Raw genomic sequence first — 26,051 nt, 5'->3', positions numbered from 1 at the left:
AATTGGGGTTTTTCTTAGGAGTGGAGGTGGAGAGTAAAATTTAGAAAGAAGTATGGAGGTGAGGGAAATCTGTCAATTGTCTGTGTGCGTGAGAGAAACACACAAATGCACACTTTTTTTTTTAGAATAGCTGTCAGAATGTTTGGTACCAGCCTTGCATAAACGGAGAATACTCAAATCCTTCTGCATCAGTGTCACATTTCTAGGAATCTGGAGGCCCATTAGTTGTCTAGAGCAGTGATTTTCAACCTTTTTCATCTCGCATCACACTGACGAGGCTCTAAATTTGTCAAGGTACACCATCAGCTTTTTTTATTTTAGGAAAAAAAACATAGCACAACAAACATAACACAGCACAATAAGCGAACACTAAACATACACATACATTTGGGGGTGCAGAATATCATATGTCACTAACTGACATATCATTGCATATCTCCTAATCCAATTTCCTTTCTACTACATCAGGAGTCTCTAAATTTTTTGGCTGAAGGGCTGCATCAAATATCTGGAACAGTGTTGAGGGCCAGAAAAAAAAATTAAATATAAAATTTAAATAAACACATTAGAGATGGAACTTAGATGAATGAATAAATGAATGTCCAGGACTTCTCCAAGAACGAACACAGCCCAAGAAATAAAGCGCACACTTAAATGGACCCCGTTACCCCACCCCACAAGCACAACTCTAGTTGTGTTTGGTCAACTGGGCCAGAGGCTCTCAGAGGCTGGCCGCAGGGCGGATAGAGGCTTGCCGTGGGCCGCATCTGGCCCCCGGGCCGGGTTTTGGAGACCCCTGTGTTGCAGGTTTAGGCAAGGATGCAGATGGACACCAAGGAGATTTCAAGGAAAACAAGCTTTTATTCTCAGCTGGCTGCTGGTCACAGAGGAAAAGCTTCCAAAGTCTGTGACACCTGATTTCTCCGGGGCTTTGGGTTGATATACAGAACAAATCCTCATTGTAAAGGATTGGCTAGACTTCTGATTGGCAAACTGCAAACTGCCAGGCATTGGATACATTCTTGATTGGCAAACAGCATATCACGTGAAGCTTGTCTCTGCCCGCATATCCCACTACTCAGTTTCTGCTCATCACGTTTGGCTAAATATGGCATTTTAAAATATGTGAAATCTTTCTAAGCTGCAAAAAGTCCCATCTCTCCCCTCCCTGCATTGGCTAATCACAGGCTTGCAAAAGTCTCTTTTCTCTTCCAACCACCTGTCTGTTGCAGTTAAGCTAGCAGTTTCCTGTTTTCTTTTTAACTGCAAAAGTTCTGCAAAACAACTTCTGGAGGTCAAAGCTTGGTCAGCAACACTCTTTCCCCTGTAGACACAAAAGGCATTCAAGGGGCATCTTCTAAAATATCTTGCTGACCCAAGCAGCTGAATATAGGGTCTACTTTGGCCAAGCACCTTGATTATGCTCACAGCAAGGCCCAAACAGGGCTCTGAGTGGGTTCAAACACTCAAAATTTTAGGGGTTCCCTCACACCTGTACTACACCATCAGCTTTTTGACAACGAACAAGGCACACCATGCTGCTTGTGGAGGGCACACATCCCCCAATGGCCCTACTAATAAATGACCCCCAAATTTCGGCAGCATACCTGTGGACCATTTGTGGCACACCAATGTGCCGCAGCACACTGGTTGAAAATTGCTGGTCAAAGTTACTGGTCACCTGAGAGCAGGTGCTAGGATGTCATTGAGGAAGGGGGCTATGCCCAAGGCCTAAGAATGGAGTCTGATTGGAGGAGGGAAGGAGCCAATGGCAAAATACTGTCAAACCAAGTAGAAAATATCCTAGGTAATGGCTCCTCAACCTGAGATTTCACTTCCTTCACTGGAGACCCTGGGAAGGATGATGCTTGAAACTTCAGGTCTGAAGGTTTGCCGACTTGCCTGTGAGTTTCTCAATATGATTTTCCCCCCTCTTCTGTTTGCGCTTTGTTTTTTGCCAGGGTGAGTTGGGGTGGGGGTATGGAACATATGGATAAATACTGAAAGTTTGTGTAATGATGAGATGCTTGCGCCTAGAAGGAATCATTGTGAATGGGTAGCACAGGCAGGATCTTAAGGTAAGTAGGCATCTGGACCCCCAATTGCTGAAAACTATCCAGGCCTCTCCAGGCCTCTGGTTCCTCTCCTTTGCTAAGTGGCTAGCAAAAATTGCAGATACATTTGAAACTTTTCCTGCAATGAGGATTAGAGAGCTGCTATTTTTTTTTAAAGCAAAAAGGATGGGGTGGAGGAAAAACTAAGATCCTTTGGAATTTGAAGAGCTCAAACAATTACATCTGTGTACTTGAATAAAGAAATGAATTAAGAGACTCCTTGTGCTATTAAAAATGTCATGAGTGAAACTAATCCTACAACAGAAATATAATCCTGAGATCTAGATGCTTCTTTCCAAAATGAAATACAGAGAGCAGCTGGTTGGAAATGCAGAAGCAAGGGTTTTGACAAGGAAGCAAGGCTTTACAATCCTGCTGTTATTCTGCTTTCCAGTTGGTTTCCCAGCACTGTTCAAAGTGCAGGTTATTGCCTTTAAGCCCTCTCAACAGCATTTGCCCAGGGTACCTGAAGGAGTGCCTTCCCCATGTGAATCTGCTGTCTGCCCAGTCAAGTCTTTCAGTCTTTCTCTTGTGGGTTCTTCCCTCTGTCAAAAGTTCAGCAAGTTACCGGGGCCTGCTCAATAGTGGCGCCTGTCTTATGGAAACCGCTTTCCCCTAAAATTCCACTTGATGCCCCCCTGATTTTTTTTTTTTTGCTGCTATTTTTAAAATTGTTTTGTTTTAATTTGTTGGCAGTTCTGTCTCAGTTGTATTGTTTGAGCTGTTCCTTTTTCTTTCTTATCCAGTTGTTTTTAAAGGTTTATTGTCAATTGCCGTAAGTCATTGCTGAGAGGGGCACGATACAAGTCTTGAAGATAAAGACAAATCTCTTCTTTTAGTCTTCCAAATAATGTGATTGTGCTTCCCAACCTCTGTTTAAACTATTCCTCGATGGACAGCTCTGATTGTCTTGGCTTTTCCTTATATTCTGTGGGTGAGACTGTTAGTTAAGTCTTTTTCCCTGTTTTTCTCTCCTCTCAGGCAGCCCTCTAAATGTGATGCTCTGGAGATGAAGACAAGGTCTTAACCTAAAGGTGTTCTTTCTGATGCTTCCTTGGTATCCAAAGGAGGCCTTGGCAAAAGGGACAGACTCACAAGGGATGGGTAGCCACGAGAAATATCCGTCTTCTCCCAAGAGAGCCCCGCCTCCCTCCCGGTCCAACAGCACAGCATCTTCCAAACACAGCATTGCTCGGCAGGTGTGACATTTTGCCTTCCCGCAGAACCAGTCCACAAACCAATCTGGAATTGGGGGTGGTTGGGTTGCAAGCCAGTGGGTGTAGCTTAAGTCACCTCTGTTTAGACATTAATGGATGGATATACTTTTCATGGATTTTTTGGACCACGGCATTCCTACTACCCCAATTTTTCCCACCACTCATCTTTCTCCCATGTTTCTTTTTAGGGTTCAGAAAGCTGGGAGGTGGTGGATGAGCTGCGGATCCCAGGTGGGGTTATCCAGGAGCCTGAAAGGCAGGAGGGCTACCTGCTAAAAAAGAGAAAATGGCCTTTGAAGGGCTGGCACAAGGTGAGGTGTTTGGGGTGTATGCGAAAGATGCGCCCTTTGCCTCTGTGGCATCTCTCTGGATTAAATTTTAGATTTTCAACTTCTTAGGGCAGGGAGATGTCTTCTCGTTTGCTTCTTGCACCATTAACATATATAGAATGATTGTATGTTAGCTGAGCCATGTCCCCTCTCCTTTTGTTATTGTGATATTATATTATATATGCATTACATTAATCAATCAGTCAACCAGTGAGATGGAATGTGATCCAGTAAATTATGAATCATTATAATTAGCTTGCTGGATCATATCTTTTTCCCATTGCCTACCCCATTTTAGCCTTTTAGCCTCTCATCTTTTTGAATCATGCTATTTTTTCCATGGGTTTCCACATATAATAGTGAGTGGTTCTGAGAGCCAGCTCCATCAGGACTTTTGAGTGAATGACATCAGGCTCTGCTTGCTTGAATAAATTCAGTGTGGCCAATTTATTCCTGGGATTTTTTAACTTTCTCTCTCTCTCTCTCTCTCTCCCCCCCCCCTCTTCTCCCACCACCCCCACTCCTCCTTAAAGCGCTATTTTGTTTTGGAAGATGGTATCTTGAAATATGCCACAACATGCCAAGATGTGAGTATGGGAAGGGGATTTTGGAATACCCTGGTTTCAGTGCAGTAGCATTCTGTGGTACCCTGGAACTGGAGACAACTGAGGGTGAAGTTAAGCACTGGTTAATGGGGCGGGGGAGGTCCTAAAAGGATGGTTAAATATAGTATTCCATTTCCCAGTATTACACCATCTATACATCCCTCTCAGGTCCTCAAAGGGAAGCTGCATGGCTCCATCGATGTCCGTCTGTCTGTCATGTCGGTCAACAAGAAGGCCCAGCGTGTGGACTTGGACACGGAGGAGAACATTTATCACCTCAAGGTAGCGCACCTCACTCATGCCACACATGGATGGGATGGGGACAGAATGTAATCAGGCAGATAACCTAGGAAACCTGGTTTAGGATGTATGTTTTTGTGCTTCTGATGTCATGGTGGTGCCTCTTCACCTCCTCCCTTCTAGATAAAATCCCAGGACCAGTTCAATAACTGGGTGACCAAGTTGTGCTCGCACCGCCAAGCAGAAGTGTTGGATGCATCCCAACGACCATTCCTGACAGGAAGCCGTGGAGGGAGAGCCCCTCACCTTGCGCAGGTGAGCTGAGGAAAAAAGAAGTTTCCTTGTACTAGAAGCTGCCATTCGTTAGTATGCGGAACCCCATGTGTGGGGGTGTCTGTGTTGTTGGAGTTGGTGCAACTCCGTCTGCTGTCCAGAGGGGGCAGGATGCTGTTTAAAAAAGGGGTCAAACTATGGTACAGTGACCCTGACATTTCTATCTGTTCTCTCTGAGATCCTTGTGGGGTGTGGCCCTAACCATTTATCCTTCCCTTCTCCTCTGAGCACCTCCTCTTTGTCCTCTGATACCGACTTGTTAAGATGTCCACACCAGGGCTCTGACGCCCACGCCATCTTGAGCACAAGGCATGCAGGGCAAGGCAGCTCTAGGGCCTTGCTATCCCTAAGTATTAGTTGAACCTCTTATCCTAATCAGATACTGTAAATATATACTCAATGAAACTGTAAGTAAATAACTTCTTTGCAACTTTAACAAGCCATTGCCTCTTTGTCTTTTTATTGATTAGCAGTCAGCCAGGTGAGTAAGGTTCCCTGGGGTGATACCCAAAAGGGGGGGTCTGCTGCTTAAGCTACTCTGCTTTCCCCCATCTCCAAAGAGGAAACTATTTTAATTTCCTCCCACATGTGTGTGGGCAGTTAGGTGACCCTATGGACAGCAGAGCCCCTCCTCCATCCTCTTCACTGAGTTATATGCAGGAAGAATGAGGAGACCTCATTTTTCATAACAAAGCATACTGTATTAAACATGGGCAGAAGTGAGAGCCAGTGTACTGTAGTGGTTAGAGCACTGACTGAACTAGAACTGAGTTCAAATCCCCACGCAATCTTGAAGCTCCCTGGGGGTGAGTTGGGCCAGACCTTCTTTCTCAACCAGATCTGCCCTGCAGGGTTGTTGTGAGGATGTAGTGGCAAGGGAAGAGCCTTGCCTGTTTGCCACCCTGAACATTTTGGAGGAAGGGTGTGATAAAAACATCGTCATCATTGTAACATCCAGCATATATACACATTGCACATATAGTAGTCACCGGATAGGTTGTGCTGGTGTAGTGCATAAGTTCACACTCATTCTAAAGAAATGTAAGTTCCCAACCCCTTATGGAGCATTTTATACATAAGTTCATTTTGGGCATAAACATAAGTTTATGGGACATTTTGTAGATAAAGATAGGATGTTAATGACACCTGTCTGGTTCCGCTCAGTGTGGAGTGATTCTAGAGACCCAAATAGCCTTCACTTCTGGTTTACAATCTTTTGCCCTTGTGCCAGGTTCAACTTTAGGGTGAATTACAGGTGAAAATTCACAGCTATGGTGCGTCCAATTGACTGAACTACCAGAATCCTTTGCTTCTACCTTCCAGTTTTCCTATACCTTCTTGCCTGGTTCTTTCAGGCCTGTGGCTCGTGGCACCGTGCTCTGATGTCGGAAAGTGCTCCTGCCTTGTCTTCTCTGACCAGTTCCCAAGACAAGGTGAATTCTTGGCTGAGTGACAGCAAAGGTTTGGACAGGTGCTCTGCAGGTGAGATTCTTACCACTTGCTGGAAAGGACTTTCCTGGACACTCCACCAGCTCCCTCTCCTCCTTTGCATTTTTCTGGCAAACCTGCTTGTTCCCTTCATGGTGTCTGCATTGTCATATCTGGTTAGCAGGTTCCTTCTAGAATCTAGATTATTCTCCCTCTTCTTTACTCAAGTGACAGGACGATTCTTGCCCTGCTGGTACAGAGGCTTTTCCATAGCTGGGGACTGTCACCAGGCAGGGACTGTCTCCTAATTGGGGGGGGGGGGAACTAATGGCCATTTCCAAGCCAGGTTTGGTCTTCTGAGGTAAAAACAAGAGGACTGGATCCATGGCTTCTCTTTTGGGTCTGCACCTTTCATCCTGTATGACCCTACCTATCTGCAAGGTCTGGTGAGAGGCCTTATTTCTTACCCTCTCCCTTCCAGTATCATTAAGCGTCATTAAGAATGAACAGTTCTTTGTGCAGAAATATAGGCTCCATTGCTTTCAATCTGTGCCTGCAGTACACCCCAATTTTCCTATGCTGCTACACAGCTCCCTTTATACAGATTGCATTTTCTTTCAGAGGCTTGAGGTTCTTTGCCTTCGTCCATGGAAAGTCTCACCTTCTGACTTCTGTTGTCTTCAGTTTGCAGACATCACCCATGCAAACTCTGTTAATTGACTGATTGTTTCCTTGCATTGCAAGATTCCTCTGCCTCTCTTGATAATGCTGGATTTCCTCTTCCCCAGAACTCTCAGAATGCCAGGGAAAGCTCCAAGAGCTCAATCAGATGCTCCAGGGTTTGGAGTCTCTCCACCGTATTCCCTCTGCCCCCCTCATCTCTAATAGTCAGGTAGGTAAGGGCTGGTGGCGGTTGAGGGTGCCATTTCCTCTCTGCAAAGCAGCAGTCGACCTCCCCAGCGCCGTGCCCCGGGGCAAAGGTCCGTGATGGCGCCCCTGTGGGCTGTTGCCGCCCCCTCATGTGAAAATCCACCCCCCCCCACTCACTTGAGACTCACAGAGCCTTGCACAACCAAGGGCTGCGTCAAGGAAGCCTCTATGAGGTTCAACTCTATAAACTCAGAGAGGCTTCCGCAGAGTCCTAGAGGCTCGCGCCTGGACATTTGCCCCTTTGGACTTAATGGCAGGTCTGCAACTTCTGCAAAGATTCCTGATGTATAGGTTACTTCAGCCTCTGTGCCACTGCAGCTGTCTTCGTGGTTGCTCTTACTCTACTCTGGTAATATATTAACCACACAATTGACAGGTCATCTAACATGTCTCCAACACATGTCTCAAATTAAATAATATTTGAGAGTGTACAGTACTAGGGTGGTGTAGTGGTTTGGGAGATGGACTTAGACCTGGATGAACCAGGTTCAAATCCCCCCTCAGCCATGAAGATTCCTGGGTGACCCTGGGCCAGTCACTTTCTCTCAGCCTCACCTACCTCACAGGGTTGTTGTGAGGACAAAAAGGAGGGAAGCAGCTGTGTACACCACCCTGAGCTCTTTGGAGGAAGGGTGGTATGAAAATGTGAAAAATAAATAAATAAATACTCTGCTGGCATGAAGTAAACATTTTGTAGTATGGGTTGAGTATCCTTTATCTGAAATACTTGGGCCAGAAGTATTTCAGATTTTGGATTTTTTTTGGATTTTGGAATATTTGTGTGTGGGCATGCTTGCATGGGGGAAATCTGGGTGTGCACGGAAAAATATATTGTAACTGAAGGAGGCTGGGAGGGCCTCTTTTCCCTTGGGGATACTGAATAAATTGTCTATTGTGTGCCTGCGTTTTGACTGTGACTCATCACATGAGGTCAGGTGTGAAATTTTCCGCCTGTGTATCATAGTGGTGCTCAAAAAGTTATTGGATTTTGGATTTTCAGATTAGGGAAGCTCAACCTGTGGTTAGAGAATCTTGCTTGTTTTTGCAGACGTCAGCAGGCACTGAAAGACCCAGAAAAGGGAAGAGATCCACCCGGATCTGGTGCACTCAGAGTTTTGCAAAGGACGACACAATAGGCAGGGTGAGCTGGTGTGGGACTGCTGCATTGAGTCTGGCATGGGGTGGGATAAGTGTTGGTCATGATAAGTGTTGGGGAGTTTCTGGGGCCGAGGAGGGATGTTTTAAGCAGTGAGACACAGTGGAGGAAGAAGGGATGGAAATGAAGAGTTGCTTGCTTGGGTGTCTAAAATCTCAGTTTTTTGCTCCCAGCAGGTGGGACGCCTGCATGGCTCTGTGCCCAATCTGTCCAGATATTTGGAGTCCTGTCAAAATCAGGCCATCTTCAGCCTTCCTCCAGAATACAGCCAGCTGCAGAGAAGTTTCTGGATCTTGGCTCAGAAAGGTGAGCTGGTGTGAATTGGGTATGATACCTGCAATGTGCAGGGATGGCAGTCTCTTTTATCTATATCAAGTAGGGGGTGGGTGGGAAGATTGAGTTCTGTCTGGGAATTGGGCTGGGCTCTGGCCAGGGTTGATGGGGGGGGGGGAGAGAAAGAGAGAAATGAAAGATGGGTTCAAGAACTGTTCTTTTTTTGAGGATATTCCACCATTTCCAGGGCTGTCTGTACTAAATAAAGTTTTGTTGACAGAGTAACCCAGTTTGTGTACCCAGGAAAGCTGCATTTTACAACCTGCATGGATATGTGCATATTTTGCATAACTTATTCTGCTTCTGGAGAGTAAGGAGACCATGTCAGGAGTAGAAGCCTTGCCTCTGTTAATTAGAAATCCTGCCCTTTCCCTCCCTGCCCCATTACGCCCCTTCTTGAGCTCTTAACCGGCATTGCACACATCCTTTTCACTCTGATCTTCACATCCTTAAGGGATTGAATTCGGAAACTGCAATCAGTGCAGAATGCGGCGGCCCGTGTGGTCACTGGAGCTAGGCGGTTTGACTCTGTCAGCCCGCTTCTCCGGGGGCTACATTGGCTGCCCATTCGTTTCCGGGCCCAGTTCAAAGTGCTGGTTTTGACCTTTAAAGCCCTATACTGCTCTGGGCCAGGGTATCTTAGAGACTGCCTACTTCCACACAATCCGGCTCGTCCTCTTAGGTCATCAGAGAAGGCCTTTTTACAAGTGCCGCCGCCTAAGGAGGTACGTGGGGCGGCGGCAAGAAATAGGGCCTTCTCAGTAGTGGCACCAACATTATGGAACGCCCTTCCCCTTGACTTGAGAATGGCTCCCTCTCTTGAGACTTTTCGGCGAGGCCTGAAGACCTTTTTGTTTAAACAAGCCTTCTGAGTTCACGGCCTTTTTAACATCTTTTAGTATTTTTTACAGGCCTGAGTCCTCTATGATCTGCTGCTTTATGCTCTTTTTATCTGACTTTTTATCTGACTAGTGTTTTTATGGTATCTGTTAATGTGTTTTAATATGTTTTTATCTGTTTGTTAAATTATGTTTTAATCTGTTCTTAACATGTTGTAAGCCACCCTGGGTCCCTTTGGGGAGAAGGGCAGGGTATAAATAAAGTTTATTATCATTTATTATTATTGAATTTGGACTATTTTTCTTTTTTAAAAAAGAGAGAGAGAGAACATTGATTTTCTAAGGATTCTGGTGGCTGTGACTAACACCAGGTTCCATGGAATCATAGAGTATACTTTTGCACGTGTTTCTCTCCTCTTGCCAGTTCACGGGTCCCTCAGCAGTGTGCTGGCTGTGCTGACTGCAGAACGGGACCGTCTCCAGGAACTGCAGCGAACATTGGATCTGCAGCGGTCCACCATGCCCTCAGCAGCAGGTGGTCGTGGGGGAAATGCTGGAAGTCCAAAAGCTGTGGTAAGGGGTCACTGTCTCTGGCAGAGTTGCCTGTTCCTTTGCTGGTTTCAGTGCTTGGCATAAGAATCTTGGATTTTTATTGTCATTCCTTGCCAGGCCCCTTGCAACATGGGAAGTAATGAGACAAGAGTGCCTCTGGACATGAGCGGAATGTTCTACCATTGTAAACGCATTGTGTGTACAAAGAAACCAGCCCACACACAGTGCTGGACTTACCTGCTCTCCTGTCCCAACATGATCAGGGAATGTGTCATCCCGATTCACCTGAACTCTTGACCCTCTCATTTTAGAAATTAGCAATGCCTGGTTTTTGACCTCTCAAACCTTAAGCAACTGCATTCTCCCATGTTTCACAGTTACCTCTTTTCTACCCTCTCCAGGCTTCTCTGCAAGCACTGGACAATCCAGACTGTATACGCCGTTTCCATTCACTCTCCATCTCCTCAGACACCACCCTGGACTCCTTTGCTTCCTTCAACCCTGATGAGGTCAGCCATTCTTACAGGGCAGAGGAGAGAAGTATCTTTGGAGCTGACTCCAAACAACGAAGTAGAAAATATAAGGTCCTGAAACATGGTTAAAATACATTGGAAAAATATTGGTGATCACAAACACAGAACATTCAGGCATAGTGTACAGGTCCGTTTCAGGGGGTTACGCTTAGTGGGTTTAAAGTTCATAAGTCACTAAGACCAAGTCTCACCTTGCACGTGGCCAGCTGTGCCAGTTCAGGCTTCTTCCGCTGATGGCAGCCTCTGGTCATGGATCCTGGGTCCAGGGGTCCTCCGTGGGTGGTCTCCACCGTCATCGCTGGTGTGTCTGGCTTCTGGATGGGTTTGTTTTGGGCATGCATTACAGCAATGGGGCACCAATCAGAGCACAAGGTAACATACAAGGCAATAAGTCATGTTGGGGTGAAGGGGAAGAGAATAAAACCGCTGACTCCACCCAAGGAGCACAGTGGGAGAGCCCCTGAGGAGGTTCATCACCTTGTAGGATGTGGTTCTAAATGTTAGTTTGGATGGTGATTTAATGAGGCTTAGGGCCCAATCCTATCCAACTTTCCAGCACTGATGCAGCAGTGCTAATGGGACGTGCACTGCATCCTGCGGTAGAGGGGGCAGTCACAGAGGTCTCCACAAAGTAAGGAAATGTTTGATCCCTTGCCTTGGGGCTGCATTGTGGCTGCATCGATTCTGAAAAGTTGGATAGGATTGGGGCTTTAGCAGGCAAATTCATGGTGGATAGGTAGGGGTATTTTTATTTTTTGGTGATATTTTTTCCAAAATTTATTGGTTAAAATAGCAAATTGTGGTGCTACTTGTTTTTATTCAAAGGGCACATTTTAATAAATTATAATCACTTTAAAAATGTACTAGGAAGGTGAGAAAGTGTTGGCAGATGCAGCCACAGTATTATTTCTAACTGGAAAAGTAATCTGTTTTAATTTCTGGAAAATATATTGACCGCCAGAATGTGGTATTTGTGTTATTAGAATATTGTAGTGGTATTTGTAGAATGTGTAGAATTTGTAATGTAGAATGTGGTATTTGTGGTATTAGAATATTGTAACATCCAAAAAGAATAGAGATTTCAACCTCGTTGCTTTCATTGCATGAAATCATGCACCAAATTATAGATAACATGATGGTATTATTCGAAAATGCCAAGATTTAAAAAATTTTGGTCAGTAGTGGTGTTGCACCTCCATGTGCGTCATCTGGTGCGGCCCGCACCCCCTAGTGAGGCCACTGAGCTAGACCACTCCACCCTTCTGCTGCCACATCGGCTTCTTATTCAATGTCCTTAGAAAACAAGTGAGAGGCGAATGGGGAAGAGGTGGTGATATGGTGCATATGCACTAATGGGGTCAGGGCACATATGCACTAATGTGCACCAAAATAGGTAGAAGGATATGAGTACTGTACTGCTTTGGGCACCCATTTGTTATTGGCTGAGCCTGGGTAGTATCCCTTCAATTACCAGGTGCTTTGGACAAATAGGCAGGCTGTTGCCATCGTACCCAGCTTCTTGACACCCATCGGATTTGCTGCTGACCAGTGCATTCCTTATAGCAGATACAAGTAAGGCACTCAATGTCTGCCAAGTACTTTGATTCAGGGAATAGGCATTCAGTAGCTGAGATCAACTGAGATCTCAGCTGAGATTGCTGTCATTTTGACAGCACGTGCTGTAATTAAAACCGTTCAGTTCAGGACACGGTCACTCAGTGCACCTCAATGCCGTTTCGAGCCCTAGTTATTTGCAAGGAAAATCACAGGGACTGCTGGGCGTCCCGTTACTAAGCAGTCCGTGTTCTTGCCATAAGGACTGTTGCATCCAGATCTCATGGAAATGTCTTCTTCTCTGCCCAGCAGCCAAGCACGCTGTTGGTGAAGGGTCAGGAGCAACAGCTATCCAGTCGCAGTATCGTGTCTCTCTCGGATTCGCACACAGAATTCTTTGATGCCTGCGAGGTGTTCTTGTCTGCCAGCTCATCAGAGAACGAGGTTAGTGGATGCAGCTGTTCAGGGGCTCCATTGAAGGGAGAGTCTTTAAAGGGCTTCTTTTCCAGTCCTTAAATGCTTCTCCCTCCCTCCCCTCCCCCCGCACTGCCCAATTCAGGATGGTCATATTTAAAGCAAGTGGGTGATATAAAGCCTTTGGGGCAGATCTTGATCTGACAGTAGAAGTATAGCTGGCAGCGGTACCATCTTCACAGCTAGAGATTACAGGCCGTTGTGAGTTTCGGTGAAACAGCCATTGGAACACTGGAAAGCATCCTCTGATTAGTTCTTCATATTTAAATTGTCTGAAATATTCCATGTTCCAGAACCTCAATGTCAGCATAAGGGAAGCGCACGAGCAGGTTGATGTGGAGCAGTAGCACCCCCTGCTGACACATGAAGAAATAACCACCATGCGCTCTCATGCACATTAATATTGCGTGCTTGGCCCCTGGCACAGCGGCTTCCATAGATGTTTGTTGTCCAATGTATATATGTAATCCAGTGATACTGCTAGCATCGGTGATTCATTTTTAAAGTCCTTTCAGGGTTGTTTTTAAAAAGGTACACCCGCCTAAAAGAAAAGGGAATGGCAATGAAGACGGAACTGCTTTAATTCAGGGTTCAATAGCATGATCTTACATTATGGGTTCCAAATTGACAGTATTTTATCTTAGCGATAGAACTTCGTTGTCGTTTCTTTGCATTATTTCTTCATTATTTCTGTTTTTGTCTCTCTCATCCTTTGTGAATTAGCCAGCAGCAAAGCCACTCCCCCCTGCCTAGAAGTTGCTCTTCCCCTTTCCCACACCCTCAATGGCCTGTCCTCCACCCCACATGCCACAACCTCACAAATCTTTTCTCTTGCAGACTCCCTCTTTTTGCTTACCCTTATGACTAGAAGGTGAAAGCTTTGCAAGCTGCACATCCTTCCAATAATAGGTTTACTTGGACCTTTGCTTCTCTACACCCCACTCACCTTTTTCCTTTGGATATCACTCTAGTGCCTGCTTCAAATCAGGAGACACTGGGTCACTATTATCCCACAATTCTTTGGGGCACACAACTCTTCCCAGGAGTCTCTGAAGCAACTAAAAACTCAATCCTTCTAAACTTCCCTGCACTGATACAGTGTCACCAGCAAAGGCTATGCTGCAGCAGGTGGAAAGTGTCCTTGGGGTAAGGCTGTATTTTTCCCCTTGCCCCCAGCTGCTGCTATGGGTCAACCTAGACCCTACCTGCTGGCGCAAATTTAAGCTGATCCATGTTGGCGGATCAGACCCAGGAAGGAGGATAGGATATGGCACACCCTGATCATGCCACCCCGGACCTGATCTGCCCATCGCTGTTCTACGCCCCCCCCCCATCCTCTCTCACCCCTGCACTGCACAGTTCTGGACTTACCTGCTCTCCTATACCAGTGCACTGGGGAAGGCTCTGGCCTTCCCACTGGCACACTGCTGCAATGTGTTTTATGACACGTTAGCAAAAGTTTGTGCTGGCGGAGCGCATGCTCCACTGGTGCAAACCATGAATAGGATTGTGCCATAAAAGTATAGATAGGCTAGTCTTTCTGTGTAAAGGCTTTAGATCTTCACTTCCTTTTTGAACACCTCCAAGATCTCTGTATTGCTGCCCTTGCTGTGCTGTGTTCTCAGAGATCCCTGGGAAATCTATGTATCTCTTTGGTTTTCCACCTCCCTGTTTCTGGCCCCCTGTCTTGTCCAGAAGCAGCCTCTGTTTGCCACAAAGCCTTGGGCTTTCATAACCAGTGATTTTGCTGCATATTTGTGGGAGTGAACTTCAAGGCATCATTTCACCCTGCTCCACTCTCTGTACCAGGTTGGGATACACAGGGTCAAGAGCTCCCCAGAAGCTTCTTTTGTTCTCCTTTAAAGCTTGACTGAAACAGAGAATGGAGGTTGCATTGGCTAAATTTATATAGTGGTGGGAGCCACAGGTAGGATAGGAGCTTGCCCCACTCTGAACCACTTTTTAAGCTTCCCTGGAGACTTTTTGCAGAATGGATTCTCTCTCTTTTTTTTTAATCCTTCCTTTCTGAGTGTTGAAGTCTTCCCCCCCCCCCCCACACCCTGCCCATATTGGAAAGATACAATGGATTTCATATCCTTGCTCAATTCCTAGGCTTCTGTTCTGCCTCTAATTGTCTTCACATCAACAGAGCCCCTTCCTTTCCTAGTCTTTCCTGGCAAGTCACCCCTTCCCCTTGGCCTGTGTAACCTCTGTTGCTCCTCCAGGCCACAGATGATGAATCCTGCATCAGTGAGGTGACCAACAGCCTCTTGGAGGAAGCAGCTGATCTGGTGGGAGGCCCTGGGCGCTGTCCCAAAGGTACTTGATCCAGGATGTGGGCAGGTGTGTGTTTCAAAAGGGAGGATCTGTGAAATGGAGACATTGTGGAGGGAAGGGGACAAGACAAGGAGGCTCTAAAGAGATCAGACTTGGGCTGTAGATGAATCCACCCCTAGGTTTTCCTTGGGCATATGTGGTCCTAATTATAGGGTTAGGAAATTGATTGGCAAGTTTAGTAGTTTTCAGTACAGACATAAGGAATAATTTTTTTCATATAATTAGCCAACTTTTGGACTTCTTGACCAGGAGATGTAGTGATGGCCACTAATTTAAATGGCTTTAAAAAATGACTGGACAGAATCATGGAGGATGGCATCTCTTAATGGCTGTGAGCTACTCAACTCAATGCAGCCTTCACGTTCAGAGGCAGTGTTCAGGTATGTGTTGCTTAACGATGGGGTTACGTTTTCTGAAGTGATTTTGTTGTTATGCAAAAATGTATAAAAACTTACCTCCTCCAGATTGCAACAGGCCCCCACAGGCCTCAGAGAGGCCCACAGAAGTGTCTGGAAGCTACTTCTGGTTTTTTGGAAGTAGACCAGAAGTAGTTTTCCAAAAACCAGAAGTAGCTTCTGGACACTTCTGCTGGTCCAGGCTATTCTGTGGCCCATGGAGGTCCAGTGCAACCCAGAGGAGGCCTCTAGGGCATCCTAAGATCACCACCAACACCAAAGTATAGAGGTTCAACTTTTTCAACTGCTTTACAGTAAACCAGTGATGGACCATTGTATATGTTGGTTGGAATGTTGCTAAGCAACATGCACTCTAAGTTCCAGGTGCTGGTGATGAATGAGGGAAGGGTGCTGTTGCCTTCATGTCCTGTTTGTGAACTTCCTGGAAACATCTGGTTGACCACTGTTGAGGACAGGAGATTGGACTAAATGGGTCTGCAAACTGATCCAGCCGGGCTGAACTTGTGCCATTCAAACACATTTCCTTGCTTTATAGGGGCAGAATTTTCCTGACACATAATTTGGAATGTGCATTTTGTAGTGCAGGAGGTCCATGCCTTGAACAAATGGGTCAGAAGGAATGTCAGAAGCTCTTGGATAGAGGGGTTGGATATGCATCTCCCATCCTCAAAGCCCGGCTTAGGATAGCTGTTTGTATGCCTTCCAACAGGACCAAGCGCTATGCACTTCGTTAGAGACACCACTGAGATGAACCTTGATCTGCCGGTCCCTCTTCCCTTGTACCTTCCCGGCCCAGGACCTGGGATCTCACGACGGAACTGCCTCCCAGCCTCCCATGTCCACACTAGCGATGTCAGCGTATGGAACATTCTTCGCAATAACATTGGCAAAGATCTCTCCAAGGTCTCCATGCCGGTTCAGCTGAACGAGCCCCTCAATACACTGCAACGTCTTTGCGAGGAACTAGAGTACAGTGCCCTCCTGGATGCAGCCAGCCGTAACCCGGACCCCTGTGAAAGACTGGTATCTGTCTCACTACCACTGTGCCGGTGCCCTCGGCTTGCTGCGGGGGTTATGGTGGGCAGGCAAGCAAGGGTGTCTTCCATTTGTATCCTTTGGTTTACCAGTTCCTACTACAAGGAACTGTAGTAGGGGCATTTGGGGCATTTGGTGGGCCGCTGTGAGATACAGGAAGCTGGACTAGATGGGCCTATGGCCTGATCCAGTGGGGCTGTTCTTATGTTCTAAGGAGAAACCATGTTTATCCAGCTCTGCCTGTCTACTCTCATTGCAGGCTCTGGGTGTAGTTTGGGCTCTCCCATCTCAGGCCAGTTTCCCACTCCCCCTAGCCCTCGGCTCAAAGTGGCTGTTTCATTCAGCCATATTGCTGGGCTAGGGATTTAGTCCTGGAACCTGTTTGGAATGCTTGGGCTGCACTCTGAAACATGGAAGTAACAAAAACAGAGAGTGTGTCTGAGCATATGAAGAGTACCTTTCCTCACTTCTGTTAATGATAGCCGCCAGCCCATCTATATCTGGGTTTTTTGATCAGGAGGGCTTAATAGCAAAATCATCCCATCCCATCCCATCCCATCCCATCCCATCCCATCCCATCCCATCCATCCATCCATCCATCCATCCCTCCCTCCCTCCCTCCCCCCTCCCCTCCCCTCCCCTTCCGAACTCAGGGTGGTGTCTATGGTTTCCTCTTGTCCTCACAACAACCCTGTGAGGTAGGCGAGGCTGAGACAGGGTAAGGTCATCCAGGAAGCTTCATGGCTGCTCAGGGATTTGAATCTGGATCTTCTAGGCCTAAGTCCAGCATTTGAACCACTACAGCATCCTAAATTTCATAATGTAGTTTCTTGCACTTCCATATTGGCTGGAGGATTTTTTTTTCTCCTCTTCTATGCAAGTAGGATAGTAAGAGAGGGAAAAAAGTGCCTTTTCCTTCCCCAGTGAGTGACTTAAAGTTTCTGGAATAAGAGGAAAGCCCTTCCAGGCAAGCTTTGTCCCCAGCGCTGTTTGTTTTAGGCACCAACCACTGTTTCCAGATCCCTGCATGAGAGGACCTGAAGTTCTGTTTCCCCCTTCTTTTCTGTTACTCTTTGTCTACAAGAAAAGAGCGTGTACTGCAGGGTAGTGTCTTACCAAAATGTCTTGGGAGAATTAGGATATGAAGCTGCCTCACTGATAATATAAATAACCTCACTGAGAGGGAAACCATGGGCCCATCTAAGCTCAGTGGTGTCTTCACTGAGTGGCAGGGCCTCCCCACCTCTTCAGACTTTTCCACCCCTTCCTGGAGATACCAGGAATTGAACCTGGGACCGTCTGCATCCCAAGCAGGTGCGGTGTCACTGAGTTACAGCCCATCTTCTCTCCTTTACTTTCCAGTGGTGTGGTCCCTCCTCCTCTGGAGGCATAGACTTGGCTGGGAAGTTTAACCAATGGCATAGATAGGGGGTTAGGGGGGGTACATTGTCCTGGGAACCATGCCATGAGGCTGAGGCCGGGGGTGGAGTGTATGGGAGGTGCAAAAAACTTACATGCCTTGGGTGCCAGAGACCCTAACTATGCCACTGATTTTAACCCGGGACTTCTCACACCCAAAGTGAGAATTTTGCCATGAAAATTGAGTGTCCAAAGTGTCTTGAGAGGTAGGGTTTATGGTGTGATTGGCTGTATAAGCATCAAGACAGAGCATAACCTTCCTTTCCTTCCTGGTCCCCCCCCCTTGCACTCCTTTACTGTCTCTGCTGGTTAAAACCCTTAGTTTCCTGGCAGCTAGTCCTAATGTTTTCCTCTGTTTTGTTCTTGCAGCTCTGTGTAGCTGCCTTTGCTGTATCTGCCTATGCCTCCACCTACCACCGGGCCGGCAGCAAGCCATTCAATCCTGTGCTGGGGGAAACATACGAATGCGTGCGACCAGACAAGGGCTTTCGTTTCATTAGTGAGCAGGTACTGAATTGACAGTGTGGGGTGTAGAGCAAGGAAGGCAAGAGCATGGATTACTGCCAGGGATTTGCCGTTGATCTAAGGAAGCACCAGGGCAACTAACAACATTACATAAAAAAACAATTTGTCTGTCAACAAACAAACCCCCCAAAACCCACAAGACAGAAAGGCAATAATAAAAAGGCCATGTTGGTGCAGTAGAACTGTCTGGGCTACCTGTCTGGGCTACCTGTCTGGGCTACCTCTGCTTCCTGTCTGAGATACGTGCCTCTGCTTCCTATCTTGGCCATGAAATCTGTCCCTCTGAACCAGTCAAAGTAAAGCTTAGGCTGCAATCTTATGCACACTTTCCTGGGAGTAACTCCCACTGAAGTAAATGATCCGTACTTCTGAGTAGACATGCCTAGGATTGTGCTGTTACTTCAATTTCATGGAAATCGGTTTCTCACCACTGTGCTCTTTTGCTCATTTTTTAGAAGAGGTGTAAAGATGACACTTTTTTACACCTTGATTGAGCAAGCACATTCCCACATGAGGAGACAAGGATAAGACAGATGGATCTGATATGAAAACTGAATCCTACTTTGTAGGGTTGTGAGGATAAAAGGAAGCGGGACCTATATGTAGACTTTGGGTCTTCTGAGAAACAGTAGCGTGAAATAGTTCTATTTGGCTTGCAAATGCTTGCTCTGTAGATGGTGGGTGTCCATAATCAATAATACATTTATGACCTTATAAATGACCACACCCTGTGTGTGCTAGATGCCAACTTTCTGGTTCTCAGGATAGAGGAGTGATAAAGGTGTGCCGGTGGGAAAAGTCACAGAAGTGACTTTTGGGGTTCTTCCTCCATCTTCTCCCATGGAGGGGACAAAGAGAAATTATTTCTTCCTGGGTACAAAAGAAGTTGTCCCCCAAAGGCTGGCACCTTATTGTCTTTCTGATTTCCTGATTTTAGAAATGGGCTATGTCAGAATGCCAGATGCAAGGGAGGGCACCAGAATGAGGTCTCTTGTTATCTGGTGTGCTCCCAGGGGCATTTGGTGGGCTGCTGTGAGATATAGGAAGTTGGACTAGATGGGCCTATGGCCTGATCCAGTGGGGCTGTTCTTATGTTCTTATGTCTTCCTTTTGCCCCCAATCTGCAGGTGTGCCACCATCCTCCCATCTCCGCCTGCCATGCAGAGTCTGATAACTTCGTTTTCTGGCAAGGTGAGGCCTCAAGGTAAACACAAAGATGTGGATGGCGAGGGGAGGGAAGTGGAAGCATTCTTCGGGCGAAGGTTGCCCGCTTTGTCTCCTGTGTTAGGACCCTTTTAGGGTCTTCCCAGAGGGCAATCCCAGCACTGCTTTTCAATGCCGTGGCTGAACTCGAGTGCAAGAAGAAGTAAGAAAAGAGTGTTTCTGAACATGTATGGAGTGTCTTTTCTTCACTGCCAAAGCAAGCACCTACATATCTGACACTAGGGGCCCAGATTTCTTGGTCAAAAGATGCAGGTTCTAGGGAGTTTTGAGCCACAGTAGCTAGTTCAGTTTTTGCCTTTGAAAGAAATCCACCTTGATGCTTTGAGCATGACTCTTGTCACCCCTTTCCTTTTCACAGTTTACAATACCAAAGCGTGGTTAAACCTGAGCATGGGGCTCGTCTCTCTCTCTCTGGACTTCCTCTCTCACTAATTTTTCCCCCTTCTTTTTTCTTTAGACATGAAGTGGAAAAATAAATTCTGGGGCAAATCCCTAGAGATCATCCCTGTGGGTACTGTGAATGTCCTGCTTCCCAGGTGAGTTGCCAATCCTGGTTAATCCCACCCCTCTGATTCTCATGAATTCCACCTGCTTCTGCAAATCCCGGATCCCCACTGTTGCTTTCCTTCTGTCCCCAAAAAGGTTTGGGGACCACTACGAATGGAACAAGGTGACCTCCTGCATTCACAACATCTTGAGCGGCCAGCGTTGGATAGAACATTATGGCGAGGTGCTGATTCGGAACACGCGGGACAGCACCTATCACTGCAAGATCACCTTCTGCAAAGTAAGCTCTGTCCTCGGGCCACATCTGCTGCACTCTTGCCTCACCTCTTGCTTCTTTTTTTGTCTGCTTGCCCCACCATCCAGTGCCTTAATTCTCCTTCCTTTTATGCCAATAGAGGTCTTACTAATTCTCCCTCCTCTTGCTCTGGTACCCACATTCCCCACCTCTTTTTTTTTAACCCAGCCTCTGGTGTCTGGGGACCACTCACCTCCTTCTCTGTCCTACCTGGTAGCACTTTGACACTGCCCTACAATGGCCAGCCCTAGACCAAATGGAACCTTTGGCAAGGGGTCTTCAGTGCCTCCCTTCCTCTCCATCATTAATTCAACTTCTGAATGCCTTGAGGTATTGTATCTTAATTGCATTTGTAGTCACTCACACCACTTTGATGCAGGGTCTGCGTGTATCACTCATCCCTGCCACGCAAGACAATTCAATTTTTCTACGTGCACCTGTGATTCTGTATGTATTCATGCCTTAAATGAGTAAATAAAGACAATTTGATGTCCTCTGATCTCATACAAGGTTTAAAAAAAAAATTTAAGGAGAGATTACTGAAATGCTGAGCGCATCCCCCCCCCCCCCACAAAGGCCTGCACTCCAGGCAGTTTTCTGGGTTGCCAACTCCCATATCCAGTCAATATTGTGTCCTCCTCCTGCGGTGCCTGGATTTCTTCCAGTCCTCTTCTTGCCCCACCCCTTTGAACCTTCATTATGCACCATTCTCTCTCCCCCACTCTGCGCCTTTTTTCTGCAGATTCTTTACTCTGTGTCTCTTGCCATCTTTTAACCATCTCCAAATGTTTCCCATGCCTTTTCCCCCGGATTCCCAAACTGATTTGCTCCCAGATGTCTCCCTCTTCTACCCCTCCTTCTATCTTTCCCATTTCCTCTGTGCCATATTTTTTCCCCATCCCCCTCCTGCATTTCCATCTGACTGTACGGAGCCATCCTCCCTGCCCTAACCCCCCTCCCCTCTCTGGCAGGCACGGTACTGGGGTTCCGGGGTCAACGAGGTGCAGGGCGCCATTCTCAGCCATAGCGGCAAAGTTATCCACCGGCTCTTCGGGAAGTGGCATGATGGGTTGTATCGTGGCGTGGCCCCCGTCGGCAAGTGCATCTGGAGGCCCAGTAAGAACCAACTGCGCCGAGGAGTGGGCAATGGGAACATCAGGGCTTCCTTTCCTTCTGTAGGGGACTGATGAAGTCTTGCTCCACTAGGGCTGAGGCTCTGCTGATACCCTGCAGATACGTGATCTTTGTAGAAACTTGGAGAACCTTGCCTTCTGGCAAGATGTCTTTTTAAAATTAAAATGAACAATCAAATTTCTAGCTCTCATTGCTGAACCTCAAAAAGTGTGTGTACCTTTTTGCTTCTAAACAAAGTCGGAGATATTATTATTGAGTTGGGTCCCAGTGGCCAAGAGAAGAGGATACTGCATAATACAGTAGCAGCAAATTCATTTGGGACACAATAAAAGTTACCTAATGGTTTCCTGCACAAACCGTGTTGAAATGAATGGGAGTTGTGCAAGAGGCCACCCAGTTAGCCAGAATGGAAGGTGTGATGGCAAAGAAACATGTGAATGCTGAACTTCAGGGGAAACCTGACACCGTTAGGGGAATAGCCTGACTAGAGACTGAGCTCTGACCCATGACATCAGTTGGTGGATATAGGAGGCCAGCCATGGGGCTGCAACAATATTGATGTCTAGAAAGGACAGTCCAAACTGTGCAAGGGGACCAGCTCTTAAAAAATGAGCCTCCACTACAAAAAGGGTGTTTGGGTGTAGGTGTGAGAAGAGCCCTAGAGTGCCTGGTAATGGGTGATAAATGGCCATCCGTTCAGAGGAGGGCCAAGAGAGAGATGGGAGAAACCTCCCACTAGGGACAGCTGAGCTGATGCATCTTGAGAACTGGGGCGTTGTGGTTTTCCTATGTTGGCAGGCTTGGCCCAAGGTTGCTGGGGGTCCTATCCCCCCCTCATGGCTCATTGGACATTATTTCAGCTGTGATCCTGGCCCCTGTGCCATCAGGGGCCAGGACCACAAAATGCTGCCCACCCCCAATGGGTTCATCCGGAGGCCTTCTGAGGGCTGGAGAGGCCGCCCACTGCCTCCTTGGGTCCCAGAAGGCCTTCTGAAGCTTCCAGAAGCCCTAAAAATGTCACTTCTGGTTTTTGATGAAAACCAGAAGTGACTTTTTAGGCCTTCCAGAGGCCTCAGAAGGCCTTCTGGGAGCCAGGGAGGCCACAGGCAGTCTCTCCAGCCCTCAGAAGGCCTTTAGGCTTGTAGGGGGGGGGAAGGCAGTGGCGGGAGGGGGTCATGGTAGCGCCCCCAGGTGGCACCCCTGGGCATTTGCCCCCCTAACCCCCCTCAGGTACACCAGTGCACTATTGTGCCACCCGTGGAGTGTTCAGGTGTTGATTCGGCTGGGTGGGTTAACTGATAGCCCATGGCCCAGGTCCAACCTGAACAAACCTTGACAAACACCCCTGCCTCAAGATCCAGCCTATATACCACTACTTGTCTTATTTCGTTTATTTCTTTAAGAGAAGGTGACCTGCTTACCATTGAAATCAGGGTCCCTCTAGCTTTTGTATGACCCTGTAATAAAGCAGGCTGGTGTCCTTCAAGTTATGTTTTAACTAAATCATTGGATTATGCTTCTCTGTTTCTCTATGTGCAGATGCTTATGAAATAATAATAAAAAAACCCTTTATCTCTCCCACTGGCACTAATGGGAGTGTTCCCCCCTCACAGGAAATAGGATCTGTGGGGGACTCTGAACCAGATCAGGACCATAGTCCTGGCAAGGGTTAAATCCTACCTTCCCCTCCTACAAACCAGATCTGGTTTGGGACGCCACACAGCTCCCACTTCGGAAAGAAACAAAACCAAGGACATAAACTGCAATGATGTGCTTCACATAATGCGTCATTTGGCCCATGAGAGTAACTGAATTTTGCCACCTATATAGTATGTATTTGAGTTTTTGACATAATGGATTCTGCTTCTGCAACTCATTAAGAGGGCCACTTCAGCTTGCCCTCTGCCCACTGGAAATCTTACTAATCCTCCATCTCTGGTTTGTAAGTTTTTACCAGGGATTGCCTACATACTTTGAGGTCAACTTTGCAGCTATGAGAACTAGAAACCTGATTTTAAAAATAAAATAAAATAAAGAGGAAATGCTGAGGATGAAAGAGGCTGAATTTTTGACCAGAACTCTGCATTTTTCACATTGCTGTCCTAGAATCTTCCACACATCTCTGAGTCTTTCTCCTAAAACATTCTTGTTGTTAGCAAAAGTGGTGCCACTGAAAAACTGAGAGGAAGGGGGAGGTAATGAACGGTGTTCAGGGAACTTGTAACCTCTCATTTATGAGGGAGTCCCCCCCCCCTTGTTGCTGTCTAAGAGAATAGCACTACTTTGCTTTAGAGAGGCATTAAAGCCTTTGTTACATCCCATTTCCCACCCTCATCTCAATCATATTTGCATACCTAGTAACCAACACCCAGACCATACAAAGGGCAAAATACTGCTGTGATGTATATGGGTAAACACAGGTGAGCCACATCCAGCATAGGTGTTGCAGAGAAACACAACTGAATGATGGTGCAGAACTTGGGGAACCAGGAATACACTGTGTAAAATTTGGAACCAGTAGAAAACCAAAACAAATTGTGCTCGATCCATTTTAGGTCAGAGAGCCTGCGAAGTATTGACCAAGCAATACAGAAAATGGTACTTATTCCTGCAGGGATCAACCCTTCCTTCCCTTGGCAGGCCTTTGTATCCTCATCAATCATGGTTCCAATCCCCACCTTCATTTCATATCTATTTGCATGTCTAGCAACCAACAACATCCCACAAGCTTCTGGGATGAGTTTGAGGGATGTGCATAGGATTGCCCCGTCCCTTTCTTCCAGTGTTTAGGATAGTAGAGTGAATGGGATATAGTGTGGGTGTTCATTGATCTGATATGTCTGTCTGTGTCCCTCCAGACCTCATGCCCCGGGACTATGAGAAGAACTATGGATTCACTCAGTTTGCTTTGGAGCTGAACGAGTTAACCCCAGAGCTCAAGCGCCTCCTGCCATCCACGGACACACGGCTGAGACCTGACCAACGGTGAGGGCAGGGAAGCCATTTTATTTTTAATCTAATATCTTTGTATACCGCCTTTAAAAAATAAAACTCTTCCCAAGGCAGTGCATGAGAAAACAACAATTTTACAAAGAATAAGGGCAAAATTTTAAAAGCACAGATAAAACGGCAAGCAGTGTCTTAAGTAAGCCAGGAGAATGAGTCCATTTAGGTTCAGGAGGAAGAAAAACCTTTTTAAGAGCCAGCTTAAAACTCATTGAAGTAGGGGCCTGACATCTCTCCCCAGAGTGAGAAAGATCTTATTCTGTTTATTATATTCAGCTTTGTTTTGGTCAATAGATTCTCAATCCAGCTTGCAAGCCAACAATTACAGCATGCACATTGTGTCAATAAACAGAGATATCAGAATAACCAAGCATGTCAAGACAGCCCTTTTCCTGGATATCCCTCTGGCTACTGTCAGAGCACCGTGAGATGCAATGTGAATGGAAAATGATCTCACTGACTTGGGTGCCTGCTGTCCTTTTATTTTCCTAGGTACTTAGAAGAGGGGAACGTACAGGCTGCGGAGTCCCAGAAACGGCGGATCGAACAGTTGCAACGTGACCGGCGTCGGGTGATGGAGGATAACAACATCCTTCATCAGGCACGATTCTTTAGGTACATTTTTCCCTGCCTGCTCCTTCTGTGCCCTTTGGGAGTCTTGGCAGGCAATGCATGTCACAGCTTCTACTGATTTAGGGTCCAATCCTATCCAACTATCCAGCGCCGATGCAGCCATGCCAACAAGGTGTGTTGTTGGCAGTGATGGGGCAGTAACAGTGATGGGGCAGTAACAAAGGCCTCCTCAAGGTCAGGGAACATTTGTTCCCTTACCTCGGGCTGCATTGCAGCTGCATTGGTGCGCAATGTTGGTTAGGATTGGGCCGTTAGAGACCAAGACTGAAGGACTTGGTAATGCGGATGGGCCTAGGAAGTTACTGGAGGGGGGGAAGGTGGAGAGGTAGCCATGGGAGTCTGTTACCGCAGGAATGGTAAAGTTTTGTGGCTTTAGACCTTAAAGACGAACAAATTTTGGGCCCAATCCTATCTAGTTTTTCAGTGCTGATGCAGCCATGCCAATGGGGTGTGGCGCTGTATCCTGCAAGGCCTCCTCAAGGTAAAGCGATGCTTGTTCTCTTACTTCTGGGCTGCATTGCAGCTGCATAGGTGCTGGAAAGTTGGATAGAATTGGGCCTTTATTGTGGCAGAAACTTTTGGGGGTCAGATGCTTGATGTGTTCTCTTCATGCGGCCGAGAGAGCGTGCATGGGTGGGAGGGGGGAGGATGGAGCCAAATGGCAATGAAATGCAAGAGGCAGAGTAAGTCTGAGACATCTCCAAGCAAAACTCAAATGCGAGATAAGAACTGTGACCTGTCACAAGAGCTGTAACAGGGTGATATATATTAAGATAGGAAGAAAAATTGTGTTATCATCCCTAGTGGAGTGGGGAGGAGAGCTCCTTGGTTTTGATTAAGGCCCGAATGGTTGGCGTCACATTTGCAGTTGAGTAGGGAGGTT

The 26,051-nt window shown here is 46.8% G+C and overlaps 1 protein-coding gene across 1 annotated transcript in view; it reads left to right on the top strand.

Moving 5' to 3' along the window:
* OSBPL7 (oxysterol binding protein like 7) overlaps positions 1–26,051 on the top strand; it is a 46,453-nt gene that overhangs the window by 16,028 nt on the left and 4,374 nt on the right. Inside the window, exons 3-23 of the mRNA XM_066627947.1 lie at positions 3,096–3,313; positions 3,520–3,642; positions 4,194–4,247; positions 4,434–4,547; positions 4,689–4,820; positions 6,194–6,320; positions 7,055–7,158; positions 8,245–8,337; positions 8,529–8,658; positions 9,949–10,097; positions 10,478–10,585; positions 12,476–12,607; positions 14,863–14,956; positions 16,100–16,413; positions 18,214–18,351; positions 19,497–19,560; positions 20,051–20,129; positions 20,236–20,380; positions 21,367–21,511; positions 24,388–24,514; positions 25,028–25,150. Of these exons, the coding sequence (XP_066484044.1) occupies positions 3,161–3,313; positions 3,520–3,642; positions 4,194–4,247; positions 4,434–4,547; positions 4,689–4,820; positions 6,194–6,320; positions 7,055–7,158; positions 8,245–8,337; positions 8,529–8,658; positions 9,949–10,097; positions 10,478–10,585; positions 12,476–12,607; positions 14,863–14,956; positions 16,100–16,413; positions 18,214–18,351; positions 19,497–19,560; positions 20,051–20,129; positions 20,236–20,380; positions 21,367–21,511; positions 24,388–24,514; positions 25,028–25,150 (2,648 nt within the window). The 5' untranslated portion in view covers positions 3,096–3,160. The remainder of the gene's footprint in view (positions 1–3,095; positions 3,314–3,519; positions 3,643–4,193; positions 4,248–4,433; positions 4,548–4,688; positions 4,821–6,193; positions 6,321–7,054; positions 7,159–8,244; positions 8,338–8,528; positions 8,659–9,948; positions 10,098–10,477; positions 10,586–12,475; positions 12,608–14,862; positions 14,957–16,099; positions 16,414–18,213; positions 18,352–19,496; positions 19,561–20,050; positions 20,130–20,235; positions 20,381–21,366; positions 21,512–24,387; positions 24,515–25,027; positions 25,151–26,051) is intronic.

This window comes from Tiliqua scincoides, chromosome 5, assembly GCF_035046505.1.
Source record: "Tiliqua scincoides isolate rTilSci1 chromosome 5, rTilSci1.hap2, whole genome shotgun sequence".
NCBI lineage: Eukaryota > Metazoa > Chordata > Lepidosauria > Squamata > Scincidae > Tiliqua > Tiliqua scincoides.
Note: the sequence above shows the minus strand (reverse complement) of the source record. Positions and strands in the feature narration are given on the sequence as shown.